Source organism: Borostomias antarcticus (assembly GCF_949987555.1).
Source record: "Borostomias antarcticus genome assembly, chromosome: 10".
Taxonomy (NCBI): domain Eukaryota; kingdom Metazoa; phylum Chordata; class Actinopteri; order Stomiiformes; family Stomiidae; genus Borostomias; species Borostomias antarcticus.
Window position 1 is genome coordinate 2,845,640 of NC_140243.1, and position 25,083 is coordinate 2,870,722.

At 46.7% G+C, this 25,083-nt stretch overlaps 1 protein-coding gene across 1 annotated transcript in view; it reads left to right on the forward strand.

The window, feature by feature from the left end:
* Window positions 1–25,083, forward strand: part of ghrhrb (growth hormone releasing hormone receptor b) — a gene marked incomplete at both ends in the record, with an annotated part of 36,234 nt that overhangs the window by 8,646 nt on the left and 2,505 nt on the right. The window contains 6 exons of the mRNA XM_084443862.1: window positions 2,080–2,188; window positions 14,237–14,344; window positions 17,500–17,600; window positions 23,389–23,486; window positions 23,575–23,707; window positions 24,903–25,056. Coding sequence (XP_084299988.1) covers window positions 2,080–2,188; window positions 14,237–14,344; window positions 17,500–17,600; window positions 23,389–23,486; window positions 23,575–23,707; window positions 24,903–25,056 — 703 coding nt within the window. The remainder of the gene's footprint in view (window positions 1–2,079; window positions 2,189–14,236; window positions 14,345–17,499; window positions 17,601–23,388; window positions 23,487–23,574; window positions 23,708–24,902; window positions 25,057–25,083) is intronic.

Consider the following 25,083-nt stretch of genomic DNA (forward strand, 5'->3'; position numbering starts at 1 on the left):
TCCCATGTTATACTGTTGGTCTAATAAGTGTGAATATTCCCATGTTATACTGTCGGTCTAATCAGTGTGAATATTCCCATGTTATACTGTCGGTCTAATCAGTGTGAATATTCCCATGTTATACTGTTGGTCTAATAAGTGTGAATATCCCCATGTTATACTGTTGATCTAATAAGTGTGAATATCCCCATGTTATACTGTTGGTCTAATCAGTGTGAATATTCCCATGTTATACTGTTGGTCTAATAAGTGTGAATATTCCCATGTTATACTGTTGGTCTAATCAGTGTGAATATTCCCATGTTATACTGTTGGTCTAATCAGTGTGAATATTCCCATGTTATACTGTTGGTCTAATAAGTGTGAATATTCCCATGTTATACTGTCGGTCTAATCAGTGTGAATATTCCCATGTTATACTGTCGGTCTAATCAGTGTGAATATTCCCATGTTATACTGTTGGTCTAATAAGTGTGAATATCCCCATGTTATACTGTTGATCTAATAAGTGTGAATATTCCCATGTAATACTGTTGGTCTAATCAGTGTGAATATCCCCATGTTATACTGTTGATCTAATCAGAGTGAATATTCCCATGTTATACTGTTGGTCTAATCAGTGTGAATATCCCCATGTTATACTGTTGGTCTAATCAGAGTGAATATTCCCATGTTATACTGTTGGTCTAATCAGAGTGAATATTCCCATGTTATACTGTTGGTCTAATAAGTGTGAATATCCCCATGTTATACTGTTGGTCTAATAAGTGTGCATATTCCCATGTTATACTGTTGCTCTAATCAGTGTGAATATCCCCATGTTATACTGTTGGTCTAATCAGAGTGAATATTCCCATGTTATACTGTTGGTCTAATCAGTGTGAATATTCCCATGTTATACTGTTGGTCTAATCAGAGTGAATATTCCCATGTTATACTGTTGGTCTAATCAGTGTGAATATTCCCATGTTATACTGTTGGTCTAATCAGTGTGAATATTCCCATGTTATACTGTTGGTCTAATAAGTGTGAATATTCCCATGTTATACTGTTGGTCTAATCAGTGTGAATATTCCCATGTTATACTGTTGGTCTAATCAGTGTGAATATTCCCATGTTATACTGTTGGTCTAATAAGTGTGAATATTCCCATGTTATACTGTCGGTCTAATCAGTGTGAATATTCCCATGTTATACTGTCGGTCTAATCAGTGTGAATATTCCCATGTTATACTGTTGGTCTAATAAGTGTGAATATCCCCATGTTATACTGTTGATCTAATAAGTGTGAATATCCCCATGTTATACTGTTGGTCTAATCAGTGTGAATATTCCCATGTTATACTGTTGGTCTAATAAGTGTGAATATTCCCATGTTATACTGTCGGTCTAATCAGTGTGAATATTCCCATGTTATACTGTCGGTCTAATCAGTGTGAATATTCCCATGTTATACTGTTGGTCTAATAAGTGTGAATATCCCCATGTTATACTGTTGATCTAATAAGTGTGAATATTCCCATGTAATACTGTTGGTCTAATCAGTGTGAATATCCCCATGTTATACTGTTGATCTAATCAGAGTGAATATTCCCATGTTATACTGTTGGTCTAATCAGTGTGAATATCCCCATGTTATACTGTTGGTCTAATCAGAGTGAATATTCCCATGTTATACTGTTGGTCTAATCAGAGTGAATATTCCCATGTTATACTGTTGGTCTAATAAGTGTGAATATCCCCATGTTATACTGTTGGTCTAATAAGTGTGCATATTCCCATGTTATACTGTTGCTCTAATCAGTGTGAATATCCCCATGTTATACTGTTGGTCTAATCAGAGTGAATATTCCCATGTTATACTGTTGGTCTAATCAGTGTGAATATTCCCATGTTATACTGTTGGTCTAATCAGAGTGAATATTCCCATGTTATACTGTTGGTCTAATCAGTGTGAATATTCCCATGTTATACTGTTGGTCTAATCAGAGTGAATATTCCCATGTTATACCGTTGGTCTAATCCGAGTCGTGCAGTTGTCCTGTAGTGGACTGAAGTCCCTGTCCTCTCTCCCCTCAGACGGAGGCCATGCATCCAGACTGTGCGCTGGTGGCTCAGCACATGAAGGCCCAGGAAGCCTGCATCCAGACACGCAGGCAGGAGGCCCGCAACAAGTCCACTAGGACAGGTCAGTATGTATATGGCAAAGTGTGTTTCACACACACACACACACACACACACACACACACACACACACACACACACACACACACACACACACACACACACACACACACACACACACACACACACACACTTACTTGCTTATGCTTGTACATCGTATCCTCCCCTGGCTTTTCCTTTCCCTCGCCTCACTCCTCTCCTCTTCAGAGCGCTGTAGTCCAGCAGGGCACAGCTGCCTCCAGTAGGAGCGTTCTGAGGCTGAGCTTCCCAGCTATGTGTGCTGTATCCCACATCTCCTGAGTGCTGTTTTGAGCTGGTCCTTGTATCTTCGCTTTTGCCGCAGGTAGACTTCTCACCCTTCCCTTTGTAAATGGTAACAATATTTGCGTCCCGCCATTGTTCGGGGACTGCTTCATGCTTCCAAACGTCGGAAATAAAGTGAGAAATGGCTCTAGTGCCGAGATATCCTCCCTGTGTAAGGATCTCAGCAGGGATGCCATCAGGACCAGGGGTCTAGATCCAGTTGTTCAATGGTTGGGTAACTGGGCAGCTCCTCCAGAAATGCCAGGTCAGGAGGGGCAGGTTGGTTCAGCTCCTCCAGAACGGCCAGACCAGGAGGGGCAGGTTGGTTCAGCTCCTCCAGAACGGCCCGATCAGGAGGGGCAGGTTGGTTCAGCTCCTCCAGAACGGCCAGACCAGGAGGGGCAGGTTGGTTCAGCTCCTCCAGAACGGCCAGACCAGGAGGGGCAGGTTGGTTCAGCTCCTCCAGAACGGCCCGATCAGGAGGGGCAGGTTGGTTCAGCTCCTCCAGAACTGCCAGACCAGGAGGGGCAGGTTGGTTCAGCTCCTCCAGAACGGCCCGATCAGGAGGGGCAGGTTGGTTCAGCTCCTCCAGAACTGCCAGATCAGGAGGGGCAGGTTGGTTCAGCTCCTCCAGAACGGACAGACCAGGAGGGGCAGGTTGGTTCAGCTCCTCCAGAACGGCCCGATCAGGAGGGGCAGGTTGGTTCAGCTCCTCCAGAACTGCCAGATCAGGAGGGGCAGGTTGGTTCAGCTCCTCCAGAACTGCCAGGTCAGGAGGGGCAGGTTGGTTCAGCTCCTCCAGAACTGCCAGATCAGGAGGGGCAGGTTGGTTCAGCTCCTCCAGAACTGCCAGATCAGGAGGGGCAGGTTGGTTCAGCTCCTCCAGAACTGCCAGGTCAGGAGGGGCAGGTTGGTTCAGCTCCTCCAGAACGGCCAGATCAGGAGGGGCAGGTTGGTTCAAGAGAGTCTGGAAGGGTTCAGAAGCTGTGCATGTCATTTTTTACTGCAAATTCCTTGATTTCTCTGGCCTTGGCAGTCCACTAGTCAGTTTTCCATCCATCCATCTTCATCCGCTTATCCGGGGTCGGGTCAGTTTTCAGTTTTCTTAAAACAGACTGCACCTCCTTCCTTGATGTTCTCCAGTGCTGCTTCAGCCGGCCAGATGTAGGGTTGTTCAAAGCTGTGTTATGTACCTTATGCATGGTGTCCAGCATGGTTTTGATTGAATCTTGAGTTTTCGACAAACCAGTCCTGATGCCTCCTCCGGTGTTAGCCAATGGACTCGGCTGCTGCCTCATATAGCTTTGAGTTAAGACAGGTCCAGTTGTCATCAACACTACAGGGCTCAGGAGGGAGTCAATTTCCTGCAGCTTCCCAGGAATGGAGCATCGTAAATTATTCCGGGCTTCGGCTTCTTCAAGCCAGGCACAGTCCAACCGCTTCTTGTCAATTTTTCGGAGACGGACAGGGGTTCGTACTGTCATTCGCAGTTTGGAGGTGATCATGCGGTGGTCAGTCCAGCAGTCAGCACCTCGCATTGCACGGGTGATGTGCACGTCCTTGATGTCTTTGCGTCTCACGATGACATAATCCAGCAGGTGCCATTGCTTGGATCGTGGGTGCATCCAGGAGGCCTTGTATTTATTTTTCTGTTGGAAGACTGTATTTGTGATTGTCAAGTCATGCTCTGCACAGAGACTGCGTAGTCTCATACCATTGGTATTAACTTCCCCGATACCATGCTTCCCTATTACTCCATTCAATATGAGGTGATTTTTATCCACCCTGGCATTAAAATCACCAAGCAAGAGGATTTTATCACTGCAAGGAATGCGCTGTAGGGCCTCATCTAGTTCCTGGTAGAAACGGTCCTTTGCTTCATTCTCACATGGTAGAGTTGGCGCATAGACACTGAGAAGAGTTGCATAGCGTTATTTTGCCAGGGGGATACGGACAGACAAGTCTTTCACTTATGCCTGGTGGGTGTTTCAGTGAGACTGGGTAGCAGGCTGTTTTTTTATGGCCAGATCGACACCATGGTGATGCGGTCTTCCGGTGGGGTATCCCTTCCAGAAAAAGGTATAACCCTGGCCTTCTGCCTTTAAGGATCCCTCATCCAGAAGTCTGGTCTCACTCATGGCGGCGATGTCGACGTCATAATGTCTGAGCTCAGCAGCAACAAGTGCAGTTCTTCTTGAGTGCGGCCTGTCAGGGTTGTTGTCCAGGAGAGTTCTTATGTTCCATGCAGCCAATTTCAGGGGAACTTGCTTTGCACGCACACACACACACACACACACACACACACACACACACACACACACACACACACACACACACACACACACACACACATTGGCATAAACTCAAAAATTGTCTGCCACACTTAAGTCAGTTCAAGACTTCATTAGACATGAGGTGAGTTGTACTGTAGTTTGTTTTAGTGATTAACTACCAGTCCTTCCAGTTGTCTGCTACATTCTCTGTACATGATTTATACAAAAGATCCAATACTATATACTAACTTTCTATTAGCCTATATTAACAAAAATGCAAAGTGTTTGGAAATTCTCAGTTAATTTTTGGTTTCCAAGGGACCTTAACAGGCGCAGTCGCGCAGACCAAAAATGCCTCTGGACGCAATTGGATAGACCCCACAACCAATCAGAGTAATGAACACACAACTAGGTCATATCAATTAGGTTCAGCCATCATATCAAACCGGCGCCAGACGGTTGTGATTGGCCCGACCAATATCTATTCGGATCGAAATCAGTTTGAACGGGTGGATGTCCGGACTGATCTGTGGAGAAAAACTGAATGTCAGCTCACGTGATCAGGATACTGACTCCAGGTTTACTCTGTTGCCCTTTGGCTAGAGTTGGCCATGTCTTCAATCACTCTGAAAGTGAACCCTACCTGGGCCAGTCATCAGTCTTTGATTAAAAATGAAGGGAGCCTATTTCCGCCCTCTCCACCATGGACTGGTCTTCCACAGTGATGTAGGCCAGAGCATCCAAACACAATCAGCAGGTGTAATCAGGTGTGGAGTGCTCTCAGATTAAAGGGGCTACCTCAAACTGGAGCACTCCCATCTCATTTCATATCCTAATGAAGCAGGTGAGGCCACAGAATTGATGGAAACTGTGAATAACCCAGAGGAAGAGCTTCTCCTAGGAGAGGACTGGGCATCTTTTCCCATCGGAGTTGCTGACTAAAGCTCCACAATCATCTCTCTTTGCCTGTCACGAGCTCCGTGAGGCGAATGACGCGGTCATTCCAGCTGCGCGGCTTTCCATTTCAGCCATTTTAAGAAGGTCAACATCAAAAGCGAGGTAGTCATCCGCTCGCCCACGGGCCTGTCGGCGTTCACCACAGCTGTTGTCATTCAGAATTAATCACACCGTTTGTCGCCTGTTTCCTGTGGTCAACGGCACCAAAGGCACAGCCATTATGGTCAGGTGTGGAGGTTGTGGGTCTCTCCGAGCTGGACGATGGCCCCTCCTGTCTGACTTGACCTGCTACACAATGCTGCCCACAGGGGGATGCAGCCCCAGCTGGTCCCACGCCTTCGAGGCGCTCCATTGATTCCACTCTCAAACCTTTCCCCCATCCAGCCAGACAGGCCGGTCTGCTCAGCCTCGGTGGACTGAGCTAGTGGAGCGGAGGGCCTGGGACCAAGGTTATTATAGTTAACGAAAACTAACTAAAAAGCGAAAACTAGGTGTGAAAAAACATTTTAGTTAACTGATATAAAAATTAAAACTAGGCTTAAAAAAAAAACGATAACTAACTAAAACTGTATTGTGTGTTTACAAAACTAACTAAAATAAACTAAAATTATTGAGAAAATGTCCTTAGTTTTAGTCTTTTTCATTTCATACATAAGCCTAGTATTTTGGGTGGATATGAAATCTATCCTCCATTATTTATTTAGCTGTGCCCCTGTGCAGAAGTAACCTGACGTGGTCCAGATGGTTTGTTTCACACGGAGTGAAACAATGTGAGCTCACAAGATCAGGATGGTCTCACAAGGCTAGCGCAGAAGAAGAAAAACTAAAAGTAATAGGCTACTGAAACTAATAAAAACTAAACTAAAACTAAGTATTTAAAAAAAAAAACTAAACTAAACTAAACTAGCAAACCTGCTTTAAAGGACAATGCTCGTTTTTGACAACCTGGACCTTATTTACGACATATTATAAGACGTTTGACTCACCGAGATCACTTTGGTGTAGTTCGGAGACATCGCTAGTTGTGCTTACATAGAGCATAGGCCTGTTGTGGTTTTCACATGCCATGATCTTTAGAAACGTCTTTCGAAACGAAATAGCTTCCTCACTTGCTCCAGCACTAATGCGCACAGCGCGCAATCGTTGCTCCAGCACGCTGTGCGCATGAGAGTCAAACGTCTTATAATATGTCGTAAATAAGGTCCAGGTTGTCAAAAACGGGCATTGTCCTTTAAAACTAATCAAAACTAAACTGAAATTTAAAAACGATATAAAAATAAAAACTAATGAAAAAATCAAAACTATTATAACCTTGCCTGGGACCAGTCTGGAACCCAACTGAACACAAGCCCTGACAGCCTGCCCAGACAGGGACGTCCAGGGCAGCGGATGAGACCCCTCTCAGACCACTCTGGCAGTGTGGGAGTCGGAGGCATTGCCGGGTCTCAACTGGTGTGTGTCAGCCTCGTGAGATCCGTTTGACTCCGAACTGAATTTAGGCCCTTGAAACTACTAGCGGCTACGGGGGGTGTTTAGATATGACGACAGCGAGAAGCCTGTGATAGACGGTGACATAGTTCATCCAATCACCTGCGCCTGACCTTTTCCAGACGGTTTCCAGTGGAGCTTTCCCAGACGGTCAGCTAGCTGCGTGTCTTGTTGAAGCGCAGAGCCCGTGTTAAGCGGCCTGGCAAGCTCATGTAAAACAACAATCTACCATATCTACCATATCTACAATATTTACCATATCTACAATATCTACAATATCTACCATATCTATAATATCTACAATATCTACTATATCTACCATATCTACCATATCTACCATATCTACAATATCTATGATATCTACCATATCTACAATATCTACCATATCTACCATATCTACCATATCTACCATATCTACAATATCTTCAATATCTTATTTATCAGTACTCGGCTGTTTGACTCATCACGTTCGAGGCATGTCGTGTATTTTTGTAGGTGAAGGATCGTGAGAGCCCAGACGGTAGTGTGCAGTAACCGGAGCCGTACCGGAGCCGTGCCGGAGGTGGGGAGGGGAGATGCTCTCTGCTCTGCTCCCCCTCCGACGGTAGGGAGCCGGGGTAACATAGCGGCCCGTAGGCACGCACACTGCTGCAGGGAGGAGGACAGTGGCGGGAGCAGAAACAAAACGCACCCAACTACAAACAAGAAAAAACCCAAAGCGTGGTATTTATTAATTAACCTTTCCCAGAAAGGTCACTTAAATAGAAAATAATCCAGAACAACATCAACCAGACAATAAAGAATAAACAGGGTATGGTTCTAACAAAACAACGGGAGAGGAGAAGGACTGTGAGGGGCATGTCTAAAACAACGAGGACCCTGAGCTTCCCTATTCAGTAACTAACTAGAATCATATAGGCCCTCAGCACTTACCTAACTGCTACACAGAAAGGTGCGACGCCCACTCGCCCTGCCCTACTGTAGTGTATATACTGTAGCGAAGGGTTGCCTACAGTACGTGATGAGGTGTACACCTATGGGTTTCTTACCTAGCCTTTCCCCCACGATGCATGCTGGGAAGGGATTCAGGACAAGGAAACCACTAACAAAAACCCACACAGAACGCTAGTATCGCAGACAGAACAAACGTAACACACAGATACCTGAGGAGATGCTGGAGGGGTCGGCAGGGAGTGGGAGACCAGAAGAGAGAGCGGAAAAAGAAGACAGCAATAAAAGGATATGAAAAGTTACAGTTGATACAGTATATATATATATATTTATTTATTTTTTACAGATGTGCTTCAGGCAATATTGTCCGGCACATCATTGGATAATTTGATTGGTGTGTGTGCGTGGTACGTGAGTGTGTGCGTGGTACATGATTGGTGTGTGTGCGTGGTACGTGATTGGTGTGTGTGCGTAGTACGTGATTGGTGTGTGTGCGTGGTACGTGATTGGTGTGTGTCCGTAGTACGTGCGTGCGTGTGTTAAGATGTCTTTCATGCTCCACTCTTGGCATTTACACGGAACATTGCCTACCATGACACTCCTGCCCTCTCTGCTGTGTGTGTGTGTGTGTGTGTGTGTGTGTGTGAATGAATGAATGAATGAATTATTTTTTTTATTTGTGTCATGCCTGTCGGCCCATCCCATATGGGATTATAAGACACCTTTACGATTTACGTTTTGTTCGGTACATAAGTGTGTGTGTGTGTGTGTGTGTGTTTCTGGCCTGCTCCAGCCTCCTATCCATCACTGTGACAGTATCACTGGGAGCAGGAAGGGAGGAAGGGATTTAGAGGAGAGAGAAAGATAAAGGGAGGCATTGGGGAGGACGGAGAGAGACACGAATGTCGAGGTACTTCCAAACATCACAGCCAGTCTCTGTTACTCTTCTATTGTGAGGCGCATGAAAGAGAATTGTTTAGTTTGTGTCTCTGCTTCACTGATATCAGTGTGTGTAGTGAGGCCATATCACAAAATGTGTCTCATTACAATGACATGGAAAAGGACCATGATCACTGAACATATCTCTCTCCCTTTCTCTCTTCCCATCTCTCTTTTTTTTCTCTCTCCCTCTCTCTTTCTCTCTTCCTCTCTCTCTCTTTCTCTCTCCCTCTTCCCCTCCCTCTCTCTCCCTTTTCCCCTCCCTCCCTCGCTCTCCCTCTTCCCCTCCCTCTCTCTCCCTCTCCCCCTCCCTCTCTCTCTCTCTTTCTCTTTCTTCATCTCTCTCTCCATCTCTCTCTCTCTGACTCTCTCTCTATCATCTCCCTTTATGCCACCTCTCCATCTCCCAGATAGCCGCAAGAATACATTTACTTAAATCACATATCAAGTCACGTCTTTTATTGAAGCACAGATATCAGATTTCCAGAATGGACCGAGCATTTTGAACAATATCGTTAACAGTGTTAGGACAGAACCCAGAGCCATTAGTGGAAGAGGAACAGAAGACAAATGCCACATTAAGGCTGAAAACCACGCCTGCGGGGGAAGAGTTCAGACCAGAAGAGGAACTAGGGAAGGAATCGAAACCCGAGGAGAGAAAAGAGAGGAGGGCATACTTTCAGCTCTCTGGCGAAATCAAATTCAGCCTCTCCGGAAACCAGATCATGTCTATACCCCTGACCGTCCACACTGTGTCTTTCCAATGCCGGAAAGACAGATAGAAGAAGCTTGTAAACGTGTGACTGTGTAAACGATTTTGGCACATAGAGACGCGTCGCTGTGTGTGCGTGTGTGTGCGTGTGCGTGTGTGTGTGTGTGTGTGTTTTGCGCGGGTTGAAAGAAGTTCTTATTTTCCTCAATGACTGAGAGAATACTCAGCCACAGATAATGAGATGAGATGCAGAGAGAGAGAGAGATAGAGAGAGAGAGAGAGAGAGAGAGAGATACTGCAACGAGAGTGCCCTCTGTTAAACTTGAGTTGTTTTGGACTTGCTGGTGTCCAAAACATTGATGTAAAGTTACACAAACGTCAGTTGATGGATTCTTGTGTTTCTATGTGCTGTGACATGTTATACAACGGTTAGTTCTGGTTCTTGATTCTGATTGGCTGGAAGCCGTGTTAAAATACTTTGTAACACACACCTGGGACCGCATATCATTCCATTTTCAGTATTAACGCTTAAATACACAAGAGGAGGAGAGTGACACGACTTTGCTCCCAGACAGGTGAAACACAGAAGGTTCCCAGGTCTTGGAATGACCTTCAGTCAAGCCTCAAACTGATGGCACTTATTCCGTTAGCCAGCTTTAAACTGAAACTATCAGAAGTCCTTACCACCAGCTGCTCATGTAGTAATATATCTTAATTTCTTATTGTTCCCACGTGGTCTGAGCCTTTTGTATATTTAGTTGTGTTGTTCTCTGTATTTTATATGTCCTTGTGTCTTTCTATGTGAAACTTTGCTGCCTTCTTGGCCAGGTCAGTATTGTAAAAGAGATTTTATCTCAATGCTTTTATCTGGTTAAATAAAGGTTAAATAAATAAAAAGACAGGAGAGCTGTAGGACTGCCTGTTCCAGTTCCTGTGGTTTACATAAGTGTACCCACAGGCGTAGAGTGACCTTCCAGGATGTCACTTGTCACAGGTACATTATAAATCAGAGGGTGGAGTGGCCTGTTAACCCGTCAGTGCTACCTGGAACAGATGACACACCTGTCCCAACACACGTGTTTAACATGAGATGAGGCTAACTGATGATGTGTATGACTCGGAGGGTGCTTGCCCTTCTGTGTGTGTGTGTGTGTGTGTGTGTGTGTGTGCGTGTGTGCGCGTGTGTTTGTGCACGTGTGTGTGTGCGCGCATGTACAGTATTTGTGTGTACGCCAATGCGTGTGTCACAGTGAGTTTGCTAACACTGATAAGAGGACGGGATAAAGACATGTCCAGCCATGCTAAGGGGATAACTGACGCAGTATAGGAGAGTCATAAATACGAAGGGAGAGAAACCAGTACACACTACAGGTATCCCGGGTTATACTGCCTAGTGTACTTAGGATAGAGAGAGACTGCCTAGTGTGCTTAGGATAGAGAGAGACTTCCTAGTGTACTTAGGATAGAGAGAGACTGCCTAGTGTGCTTAGGATAGAGAGAGAGAATCACTATATTCATCCATCACTGACGCACCCTGAGAACAGAGAACAAGGAGGTTAGCTAACACCCTGATTACTGAGGACATAAACACAGCATCTCTCGGCTGTACAGTCCACTTCAGCCAATGGGAGAAGGCCCTGTCCTAGTGCACTAACACAGGGCCTTTTTCATGGCAAAAGAACAGCCTATTTATAACCTTATAGAGTAACTACTGTACCTGTACAGTATATAGCAAAAACACTTTTTTCACTGAGACAATGTTTTAGGCTTGCACAGACATAGTGAAATACGTACAGAACATTCTGGTCTTCATTTGGTGTTTTTATCCAAATTGATGTTGTAGTAGTAAGTGGGACTGGACCTACTGTGTGGTTCAGATCTGCAGAAGAACTTCATGACATGGAGGGTCCTTTGAAGGGGCTCCTACAGTACGTCACCTCTGCATGGAGTAGAGGGCCCTGTAGGTACGGATCTATCTGAATTTGTAGAAAATTTTACGGGGTTGGGGAAAAGGCTGGAATTAGGGTAGATAGTTGCACTTAAAGTCACAACAGTGCAGTAGAAAAGGCATTAGCAAAACATTAGTCGTCATAGTACACTGCAACTAAATGGTAAATGGACTGCACTTATATAGCGCTTTTCCACCTTAGCGGCACTCAAAGCGCTTATAATAAACATTTCACCTGACAGAAACTGTACATATTGACTAAAGATAGAGGATTGTGACTTCACAACTTTGCCAACCTCTTCCAAACATCCCGAGTGTTCGCTAAAGGCCGTGTTTGATTATGAATGACACGTCGTTCTCTCGGCGTCTGTTGTAATTGATGACTTGTGTGAAGGTCTTTGATAGTGCAGCCAGGCATTCTGGGTAAGGAGACCGATATTGCCCTCTCATTACAGCTCTCTCTCCAACACCAGCTCTAATTGTGAGTGGGTGCAGCCCGCGGGGATCGCCTGTCAGGCGTGGGGGGGGGTTACATGCTGTAGACACTGTGGGGGCTGCAGAGACAACCAACCTCTTCCCAGACATGGGGAAACGCAAAGAAAAAAATATTTTTATTCATGTGATGATAATTTAGTTAGTCCCTTAGAAACAGTTTGATGAGCAGCTTCATAAGCTTATGTATAATATTAATAAGCCAGAAATGTACCTGAAATAAGATACAGTATCCAATTGGTGACCATATTAGTGATAGAATGGTTGATGAGGAATAGACAGAGGTTGATGGGGAAGGAAACCAAACCATCCCAGGGGTTCCTCTCTGCCGGCTCAGTTGATTTAGTATGAAATCTGGAAATGAACACATTCTCAAATTAGCCTTTCTACTCAGTCAAATAAACACAGTGTGTGTGTGTGTGTGTGTGTGTGTGTGTGTGTGTGTCTGTACCAAGGTTATTATAGTTAACGAAAACTAACTAAAAAACGAAAACTAGGTGTGAAAAAACATTTTAGTTAACTGAAATAAAAATAAAAACTAGGCTTTACAAAAAACCGATAACTAACTAAAACTGTATTGTGTGTTTACAAAACTAACTAAAATAAACTAAAATTATAGAGAAAATGTCCTTAGTTTTAGTCTTTTTCATTCCATACATAAGCCTAGTATTTTGGGTGGATATGAAATCTATCCTCCATTATTTATTTAGCTGTGCCCCTGCGCAGAAGTAATCTGACGTGCACCAGATGGTTTGTTTCACACGGAGTGAAACAACGTGAGCTCACGAGATCAGGATGGTCTCACAAGTCTAGCACAGAAGAAAAGAAAAACTAAAACTAATACTGAAACTAATAAAAACTAAACTAAAACTAAGCATTATCAAAAAATAAAAAATAAACTAAACTAGCAAATATGCTTTAAAAACTAAACTGACATTTAACACAAAAAGTTAAAACGATATAAAAAATAAAAAATAATGAAAAAAGCAAAACTATTATAACCCTGGTCTGTACATGCATACGGTACAGTACATCTATGATGTACAGTCCACACATATTGGAGTGAGTCCAACAAAAATAACTGATTAGCGGAGCAGGAAGCCCATAAAAACCCACAGAGAACCCTGGAGCTCTCATTAACACCTCTGCCCATTTTTGAGAGAAGGAGAGAGAGAGAGAGAGAGAAAGACAGAGAGAGAGAGAGAGAATAAAAAAGCAGCAGCAGAATGCAGGAACTCAGTGGGAGTCATCTTTACAGGGAGTCTTCTCTTCAAGGCCGTGCTCCCCCCCCCCCCCCCCACACACACCTCATTAGACTGGCTAGATGGCTGGTGTGATGACTGACTGACTGACTGACTGACTGACTGACTGGCTGACTGACTGACTGACTGACTGACTGACTGACTGACTGACTGACTGACTGACTGACTGGCTGACTGGCTGGCTGGTTGGATGGCTGGATGGTGTGATAACTGACTGACTGACTGACTGACTGGCTGACTGACTGACTGACTGAATGACTGGTTGGATGGCTGGTGTGATGACTCAGCAGCATGCAGTAACCTGAAGAAAAGAGTTGGAGGCCTCTGTAACACTCACTTATTTTATTGTCGCTACAGCAAGACAAATTTGTGCCGTTTAGGAGAAACGCTGTAGGAAGACTTAACAGGGAATCTGTTTAACTTTGACCTTTGCGTTCTTTCAGGTCTTGACACTGAAAGATCTGATTTACGTTTCCAATTACCTTTTAGGTCAACCTCATTTTTTAAAACTGTGAAACACTGGTACTTTGTTTTCAAAGGTCTGAGAGGTGGCTATGAGTCTCCATCATTACAGTAACATGACCCTTTGCTGAACCCAAACATGACGTACGGCTTTCTAAAGTTCACAGCGGATTCATGCATCGAGGTATTATAAATCAGCTCCGGGCTCGCCCTCTGAAAGGAAGTGACACGTCGTGTGAACTTCCTGTCCTCCTCTCTCCGCCAGGCTGTCGGACGGAGTGGGACGAGCTTCGCTGCTGGTACCGCGCCGAGGTGGGCCAGGTGGTCAGCGTCTCCTGCGCTAACGTCTCCCAGTTCTTCGCCAACAACCAAGGTAACGTCTGTCTGACCTTTCACTCTCGACCCTGTCTCATGTCCCGGAAACACGCAGGACACACTGCGATAAATACTCCAGACATCCATCTTGGGAGTTTCTACCTTCAGGTTATGTTTAGTAGTGTGTAATGGATGTGTGTTCTGGTCTCAGAGGTAGAAGATCCCATGGATTCCTCCCCTCTCTAGGCTGTGTGTACATGACCCTGCCTACCTCCTCCACCAGCTGGTCCGGCCTAAACAAAACAAACACAGTTATGGCCTCTCATAAAATGGTTGATGTTAGATAGAAGAAGCTTGTAAAAGTGTGACTGTGTAAACGATTTTGACACATAGAGACGCGTCGCTGTGTGTGCTTGTGTGTGTGTTTGTGTGTGTGTGTGTGTGTGTGTGTGTGTTTTGCGGAGGGTTGAAAGAAGTTCTTATTTTCCTCAATGACAGAGAATACTGAGGGGGAGAGAAAGAGAGAGAGGGGGAGGGAGAGAGAGAGAGAGAGAGAGAGAGAGGGAGGGAGAGAGAGGGAGGGAGAGAGAGAGAGAGAGAAATAGAGATAGAGAGGGGGAGGGAGAGAGGGGGAGGGAGAGAGAGAGAGAGAGAGAGAGAGAGAGCGAGAGAGAGGGGGAGAGAGAGAGAGATAGAAATGGAGAGATACTGCAACGAGAGTGCCCTCTGTGAAACTTGGGTTTTGGACTTGTTGGTGTGAGGGCAGAGGCTAGGATTAGTCATTCATGAGTCACTCAGTTCGGAGTGGGCGCCATAGTAGCCCCGCCCCCCTCCCTCCCCCGCAGACTCCACCGCAGGCAAGGAAAATAATGAATTAATGAAAAAATCAAAGGGCTCGCTCACCACGAGAGTCGAGAGCGAGAGGAAGAGAGCTAGCGTAGCTCGTTAGCCACGGCGCTTCAGCACCATGTTCTCCCCGGAGCCTTCTCGGGCCTTAGTCCTCCGCTGCTCAGGGCTAGCTAGCACCGCCAACCGCTCGCCCACCTTCAACACCGCCTCCAGCCCTCCTGGCTGTCATGCTAATGCAGAAAATTTCCACCAGCGGGTTATCAGTCACACCGCCCACCGCTCAATCACCTACATCCTCCCACTGTCTGTCAGCTGCTGGGAGGACAAACACATGTCCGCATGATGCACACTTTTTAAAGGCCACTTTTTAAAGGCCACACACACACACACACACACACACACACACACACACACACACACACACACACACACACACACACACACACACACAGGCACACATTTGACTTAGTGACCTTCTGTATGCATGGCTGTTCTAGACATAGCTTGTTTGAGTGGATCCATCCTAACTGACTTCAGGCCATGGTGGGAGATGGTTCAGGTCTTGATGCTCATTCGTATTCATCACCTCTGCTCAATGGTCCTTCAGGCTTCCTGCAGAGATCTGAATGACATGGACTGAACAAGCTTCTCTGTATGGGGAACTGTCCTGGTTATCCTGTAGGGTGTAGCGCAGTTGGTAGAGCGGGTCGTTCAGTGATCGAAGGGTCAGTGGTTCGAATCCCAGCTCCGACTGTCCACATGTCGAAGTGTCCTTGAGCAAGACACCTAACCCCAAATTGCTTCCAATGAGCAGGTTAGCACCTTGCATGGCAGCTACTGTGAATGGGTGAATGAGAGGCCATTGTAAAGCGCTTTGAGTGCCGCTAAGGTGGAAAAGCACTATATAAGTGCAGTCCATTTACCATTTTCATTTTCAGCCCTGTGCCGAACAGCTGTAATGCTGAGGTTATGGTGTGTGTGTGTGTGTGTGTGTTTTATAATGTGTGTTCAGAGATCAGTTATCTGCTCTCCAGAGGACAGTAGGAGCTGTGTTGCCTTATCTTCACCCACCCATCTCATTAAGATGCAGATGGAATTATGGTCCGGCCAATTATGCTCTAATGAACACAGCCAGAGGGCTACTTCTCCTGTGACTGACATTCCTCGTCCATCATTACATAGCCTAGCATTTGCCACTCTGTGTGTGTGTGTGTGTGTGTGTGTGTGAGTGTGAGTGTGTGTGTGTGTGTGTGTGTATGTGTATGTGCGTGCGTGAGTGTGTATGCATATGCACGTGTGTGCATGCATGTGTGAGCGTTTGTATGTGTGTGTGTGTGTGTATGTGTGTGTGTGTGTGTGTCTGTGTGTGCTGTGTTTCTGTGTGTTCAGCCTGCCTCGTCCATCATTTTGATGGCCTAGTTACGTCAGTAGATTTCACCACAAAGAAAACTGGTGCAATGTGGTGAAAGCTCAATCTACAGAAAGCTATTCAGCGCAGAGGGAGGCGACACACACAGTCTTGCACAGCGTGCATCGCGCTCTCCTCCCGGAACGTAGCCGAGCCGACGTGGTGAGATGGAACGACGGGGAGAGGGGGGGGGTGGGGGGGGGGGGGGGCAGGCTATTCACCGCATGCCAGGCCACCGGGAAAAGTCCCGGTGCTCCCGATGGCCAGTCCGCCCCTGGGGACAGGCCTGTATGGTGCAGGAGCTCTTTGGGAGTCAGGCGGCTGCAGACGAACACGCCCCCACACACTGAGCCCCGCGGTCCCCCCCCTCTCATCTGCATGTTTATGCCTGTCAAAACACAGCGCTCCTGGAACACACACCGTCAAAACACAGCGCTCATGGGATATGCTGCTGGAACACACACCGTCAAAACACAGCGCTTCTGGAACACACACCGTCAAAACACAGCGCTCATGGGATATGCTGCTGGAACACACACCGTCAAAACACAGCGCTCATGGGATATGCTGCTGGAACACACACCGTCAAAACACAGCGCTCCTGGGGCATGCTGCTGGAACACACACCATCAAAACACAGCGCTCATGGGACATGCTCCTGGAACACACACCATCAAAACACAGCGCTCATAGGATATGCTGCTGGAACACACACCGGTTGTGTTTGCTGTCATCTCTGCTGTTGCTTTCTCTCTCCTCTTGTGGGGGTGGGAGGAGGGGTCCTTTGATTCTAGTGTGTGTGTGTGTGTGTGTGCGTGTGTGTGCGTGCGTGTGTGTATGTGTGTGTGTGTGTAATGGACTAGTGTGTGAGCCTCATTACATACTGTAGAGCACACCACAGGACTGCGGGCGGAAGCCATTCTTCTCGAGTTTTAATTGGCCGCCGTGTTTCCCAGGTTACATCTACAGGAACTGCACAAAGGATGGATGGACGAACCTGTACCCCTCGTACGAGGACGCCTGTGAGTTCACCGAGGACACCGAGACAGACATGGAGGTAGACGCAACACGCTGGCATGACTCTGTTCACTAGCCATGTTTCCATCCACACGTTTTATGCGAATTAATTTATATTGAATTAAAAATGCCTTATGGAATAAGGAATGGAAGTTTGTACTGTCGATCTCATTGGATTTTCTCTTGCTCGATAAAAGTCTTTTGTGATAAATGCTTTATCCGATTTAAAGCTCTAGATGGAAACGCACGTTCACCGGCTTTATTCGCATTCATATTTTTAGCGATCCTCACACAATTCGATTGACAAGTGGATGGAAACATGGCTACTGACATGACTCTGTTCACTGATATGACTCTGTTCACTGACATGACTCTTCACTGACATGACTCTGTTCACTGACATGACTCTGTTCACTGACATGACTCTGTTCACTGACATGACTCTTCACTGACATGACTCTTCACTGACATGACTCTTCACTGACATGACTCTGTTCACTGACATGACTCTGTTCACTGACATGACTCTGTTCACTGACATGACTCTTCACTGACATGACTCTGTTCACTGACATGACTCTTCACTGACATGACTGTTCACTGACATGACTCTGTTCACTGACATGACTCTTCACTGACATGACTCTTTTCACTGACATGACTCTGTTCACTGACATGACTCTTCACTGACATGACTCTGTTCACTGACATGACTCTGTTCACTGACATGACTCTGTTCACTGACATGACTCTGTTCACTGAGATGACTCTTCACTGACATGACTCTTTACTGACATGACTCTGTTCACTGACATGACTCTGTTCACTGACATGACTCTGTTCACTGACATGACTCTGTTCACTGACATGACTCTGTTCACTGACATGACTCTGTTCACTGACATGACTCTTTACTGACATGACTCTGTTCACTGACATGACTCTGTTCACTGACATGACTCTTCACTGACATGACTCTGTTCACTGAGATGACTCTTCACTGACATGACTCTTTACTGACATGACTCTGTTCACTGACATGACTCTGTTCACTGACATGACTCTGTTCACTGACATGACTCTTCACTGACATGACTCTGTTCACTGACATGACTCTTCACTGACATGACTCTGTTCACTGACATGACTCTGTTCACTGACATGACTCTGTTCACTGACATGACTCTTTACTGACATGACTCTGTTCACTGACATGACTCTGTTCACTGACATGACTCTGTTCACTGACATGACTCTTCACTGAAATGACTCTGTTCACTGACATGACTCTGTTCACTGACATGACTCTGTTCACTGACATGACTCTTTACTGACATGACTCTGTTCACTGACATGACTCTGTTCACTGACATGACTCTTCACTGACATGACTCTGTTCACTGAGATGACTCTTCACTGACATGACTCTTTACTGACATGACTCTGTTCACTGACATGACTCTGTTCACTGACATGACTCTGTTCACTGACATGACTCTTCACTGACATGACTCTGTTCACTGACATGACTCTTCACTGACATGACTCTGTTCACTGACATGACTCTGTTCACTGACATGACTCTTCACAGACATGACTCTTCACTGACATGACTCTTCACTGACATGACTCTGTTCACTGACATGACTCTTCACTGACATGACTCTTCACTGACATGACTCTGTTCACTGACATGACTCTGTTCACTGACATGACTCTTCACTGACATGACTCTTCACTGACATGACTCTTCACTGACATGACTCTGTTCACTGACATGACTCTGTTCACTGACATGACTCTTCATTTTCTGTGACTCAGTCCGTCTGAACGTCTTTGCTGTACATCCTGGGCCCTGAGTCTTGGAGGAGCACCAGTGGTCAAATCAGAGCACTGTAATATAATCCGCTGTGCATTTATTGAATTAATTTCCTATAACTTTTTTTTATTATTTCCCCAAAGAGGACGAAAAGTATTTCAACAGTTTGAACAATTTGGGTTATTGGTTAACATTGGTTTATTCATCAGGCTTGTTCCCCTGGCCCAGCCCTCCTCTGGGCAGGCCTGGTGGGGGTCGAGGGTCAGAGAGAGCAGGGGAACGGGGAGAATAGTCCAACACTGGCCGGGTTTCCCAAAAGCTTCTCAGCGCTAAGAAGCTTCTTAGACCCTTCTTAAGGCTGTGTTCTTAGAACCTTTCTTAAGGCTGTGTTCTTAGACCCTTCTTAAGGCTGTGTTCTTAGACCCTTCTTAAGGCTGTGTTCTTAGGCCCTTCTTAAGGCTGTGTTCTTAGACCCTTCTTAAGGCTGTGTTCTTAGGCCCTTCTTAAGGCTGTGTTCTTACACCCTTCTTAAGGCTGTGTTCTTAGGCCCTTCTTAAGGCTGTGTTCTTAGACCCTCCTTAAGGCTGTGTTCTTACACCCTTCTTAAGGCTGTGTTCTTACACCCTTCTTAAGGCTGTGTTATTACACCCTTCTTAAGGCTGTGTTCTTAGGCCCTTCTTAAGGCTGTGTTCTTACACCCTTCTTAAGGCTGTGTTCTTACACCCTTCTTAAGGCTGTGCTCTTAGACCCTTCTTAAGGCTGTGTTCTTACACCCTTCTTAAGGCTGTGTTCTTACACCCTTCTTAAGGCTGTGTTCTTACACCCTTCTTAAGGCTGTGTTCTTACACCCTTCTTAAGGCTGTGTTCTTACACCCTTCTTAAGGCTGTGTTCTTAGGCCCTTCTTAAGGCTGTGTTCTTACACCCTTCTTAAGGCTGTGTTCTTACACCCTTCTTAAGGCTGTGTTCTTAGACCTTTCTTAAGGCTGTGTTCTTACACCCTTCTTAAGGCTGTGTTCTTAGGCCCTTCTTAAGGCTGTGTTCTTAGACCCTTCTTAAGGCTGTGTTCTTAGACCTTTCTTAAGGCTGTGTTCTTACACCCTTCTTAAGGCTGTGTTCTTAGGCCCTTCTTAAGGCTGTGTTCTTACACCCTTCTTAAGGCTGTGTTCTTACACCCTTCTTAAGGCTGTGTTCTTAGGTGTTTCATATTTGTAATGGGCAATTGTTTAGCACATTACATACACATTGCAAATGAATGGGACATAACGTTATCCTACATAGAATAGGCAGGCAGAACAACAGGAAAAAGAGAGATTCAGCTCGCAATTAGTATCATAATCACGTTTCGGGTGTCTCGTTTTCCTGCGTTTTCCTTATTTTATTGATGGGGGTGAGCCACTTGTTACATCAAAAATGCATTTGAGCATGTAATTATGTGGAACAATAGATTAGCCTGTCATCGATTGATTTGTTTTCAGCACCGAGGTGGTGGACAGCTCCGGTTAAGACACTTCTTAACAGCCTGCTTTAGCGCTGTCTTAAGAAGGGCACTAAGAACGCGTCTGGGAGACACTCTTATCTTAAGGCTCAATCTTAGCTGATCTCTTCTCTGGAGCCTTTATACTCCTTAAGAACGTTCTTATTTGGGAAATCCTGCCAATGTCGATAAAGAGGCCTGCTGACAGCCACTGGTGTGTGCTCTGGTATCTCTGCTGTGTGCTCTGGTATCTCTGCTGTGTGCTCTGGTATCTCTGCTGTGTGCTCTGGTCTCTCTGCTGTGTGCTCTGGTATCTCTCCTCCCGTCACGTCTCATTCTCCTCTGAACTCAGTTCACGTCTCATTCTCCTCTGAACTCTTTTTCCCTTGTGTTCTCTGCTGTCTCCTCACCCTGTTGATCCCCTCACATCCCATATACACACACACACACACACACACACACACACACACACACACACACACACACACACACACACACACACGCTAGACTTAATTTCACTCTGCATTGTGTTGTCTGTGTCACTCATTTGTTGGACACATGTAAAGGGATTTTCCAGAGCAAAGTTGTGCTTGTAACTCGGATATGCTAGCAACTATGCCCAGAGAGATATCCTTGGCAGAGTCACGCACACACACACACACACGCACACACACACACACACACACACACACACACACACACACACACACACACACACACACACACACACACACACCGTCCTTCCCTGTGCTTGTAACTCGGATATGCTAGCAACTATGCCCAGAGAGATATCCTTGGCAGAGTCACGCACACACACACACACACACACACACACACACACACACACACACACACACCGTCCTTCCCTGCCAAAGCGAGGAGCAAAGTGTCGAAATTTGCCTTCCACATGATCGCGCTAATGAAAAACATTTTCTCTCCCCAGACGGAAATAGAACAGCCTCTTTCCTGTCTGGCGAAATCAATTGGTGACTCCTCACAGTCTTCCTATGGTTGTGATTAGTACTGAGGACATGGGCAAGCCAAGCTGAGAGGGGGACATGCAACTGTTAAAGTCCTATTGGACAAAAGTGGGGCAGAATCACACCTGTTACAGTGCATCCAGAAAGTACCCCCACCCCTTCATTTTTTTTTTTTTCCGTCTTATTCCAAAACTGTCTAAATTATTTTTTTCTCATCAATCTACACACAATACCTCATAATGACTGAGTGTTTTAGATTTTTGGGGAAAATGGTATTAAAAATAAAAAACTGAAATATCATATGTAAGTATTCAGACCCTTTACTCTGTACTTTGTTCAGGGACCTTTGGCAGTGATTACAGCCTCAAGTCTTCTTGGGTATGATGCTATACGTTTTTTTTGGTATTTCTCCCATTCTTCTCTGCAGATCCTCTCAAGCTCTGTCAGGTTAGATGGGGAGCGTTGCTGCACAGCTATTTTCAGGTGTTTCCAGAGATGTTCAATCAGGTTCAAGTCTGGGCTCTGGCTGGGCCACTCAAGAGATCAGGTTCAAGTCTGGGCTCTGGCTGGGCCACTCAAGAGATCAGGTTCAAGTCTGGGCTCTGGCCGGGCCACTCAAGAGATCAGGTTCAAGTCTGGGCTCTGGCTGGGCCACTCAAGAGATCAGGTTCAAGTCTGGGCTCTGGCTGGGCCACTCAAGAGATCAGGTTCAAGTCTGGGCTCTGGCTGGGCCACTCAAGAGATCAGGTTCAAGTCTGGGCTCTGGCTGGGCCACTCAAGAGATCAGGTTCAAGTCTGGGCTCTGGCTGGGCCACTCAAGAGATCAGGTTCAAGTCTGGGCTCTGGCTGGGCCTCTCAAGAGATCAGGTTCAAGTCTGGGCTCTGGCTGGGCCACTCAAGAGATCAGGTTCAAGTCTGGGCTCTGGCTGGGACACTCAAGAGATCAGGTTCAAGTCTTGGCTCTGGCTGGGACACTCAAGAGATCAGGTTCAAGTCTGGGCTCTGGCTGGGCTCTGACTGGGCTCTGGGCCACTCAAGGACATTCACAGACTTGAGTCTGTGAGTCTGGCTTCTCCTGAAGCCACTCCTTCGTTGTCTTGGCTGTGTGCTTAGGGTTGTTGGGGGCGGCTGTAGCTCAGTTGGTAGAGCAGGTCATTCAATGATCGAAGGGTCAGTAGTTCGAATCCCAGCTAATGGGATCCCAGCTCATGCCACATGTCGAAGTGTCCTTGAGCAGTGCATGGCAGCTTCCGCCATTGGTGTGTGAGTGTGTGTGCGAATGGGTGAATGAGAGGCCATTGTAAAGCGCTTTGAGTGCTGCTAAGGTGGAAAAGCGCTATATAAGTGCAGTCCATTTACCATTTGTTGGAACGCTGGAGCTCTGTCAGTGACCATCGGGCTCTTGGTCACCTCCCTGACCAAGGCCCTTCTCCCCTGATTGCTCAGTTGTGTCAGGCGGCTCTAGGAACGGCCCTGGTGCTTCCAAACCTCTTCCATTTAACAATGATGGAGGCCACTGACATGTCTGTCTGTATGCTGTATGTTGTTTTCCAGACGGTGTACTATTCAACCTTCACACGGGTGTACACAGCAGGCTACGCTACCTCCCTCATCTCTCTCATATCCGCCATCTTCGTGTTCACTGTGTTCAGGTAAGACCGGGAATTATGGGATAGCAGTATTGTGATACAATATACACGCAGATACAGTACCAAACAGGAAATGCGCTCTCCTCTGCAGGAAGTTCCACTGCACCAGGAACTACATCCACATCAACCTGTTCTCCTCCTTCATCCTGCGGGCCAGCGCAGTCTTCATCAAGGACGGCGTGCTCTTCGCTGACGAGGACCTGGACCACTGCTTCATGTCCACCGTGAGTGAGACGTCGTCGGAAAGAAACACTCCTCCCACGCCGCCTGTATCTCCCTCAAGCCCACCATTACACACAGGCCTTTTCAAACTCAAGGAACCCGTTTTTAACTGTAATTTGATCGTTTTATCTAACATCTCGGCTTTTCAATGCAGTCGCCCCGATGGCGGCGCTCTGGTGGTTAGCTGGAAGGATGCTCTTTTGTACCAGACCAGATAATCTATCAGAGAACAATTGAAGGTGCCAGACGAGGCAGTGAGAAAGGGGGTGAGCAGACTTCTAGGACGGCTTGTGTGAAACGACCCGTCGGTGTTGCAGGGCGGGCTCTGGGATCGGGAAGATCAGCGGTGACTCATTACCTCCGATAAGAGACCGAGGCAGAGGAGAGACGTGGGCACGGGAGAGAAAGGTCTTTCACACGCCGAGAGACCGCTGGTGCTATATTTAGAACGTAAATCCACCGCGATAGAGAGTAATTGACAAAGCGGAGTGCGGAAGAAGGGTTGGCTGGGGCCGGGCGAGGGGTTAATGAAACGGGGAGAGGGGCTCTCTGTCCATAGTCGCCCGCCCAGAACCTCATCTTTGCGCTGGCATTAAAAGAGTCACCCTAATATCAACCCCAGTCTGAATGGGCCCTTCTCGTGCAAGTGGACATATTGACTGTGACCTTGATTAGAGTCAAATTATACCTCTTGCATACCCCTGCCCCTCCCACACACACACACGCACACACACACACACACACACACACACACACACGCACACACACACACACACACACACACACACTCTCTGGCTGTCTCATTACCGTGCAAAGGCCCTCTAGATAAGGAGTGGATAAATGTACTTCACAGTGATTACCGTCGCTCAGAGACATCATATTATCACAGGCCTCTCTGTGAGTACAGTAGCTCGGTAACCACAGTAACGGCGTTCACATCGCCACGATGACCTCGGCCGTCACGCCAAGACGGATGCGGCACATTGGCCCGCGTGTGACGGCTAGTGGCCCGCGTGTGACGGCTAGTGGCCCGCGTGTGACGGCTACTGGCCCGCGTGTGACGGCTACTGGCCCGCGTGTGACGGCTAGTGGCCCGCGTGTGACGGCTAGTGGCCCGCGTGTGGCGGCTAGTGGCCCGCGTGTGGCGGCTAGTGGCCCGCGTGTGACGGCTTGGTCGCTGGCGCTCTCCCTCTCCAGACCTCCTGCAAGGCTGCGGTTGCCTTCTTCCAGTTCAGCATCCTGGCCAACTACTTCTGGCTGCTGGTGGAGGGCATGTACCTGCAGACCCTGCTGGCGCTCACCTTCGTCTCCCACAAGAAGTACTTCTGGTGGTACACCCTCATCGGCTGGGGTGGGTTCCCTCCGTCAAACCTTTCAT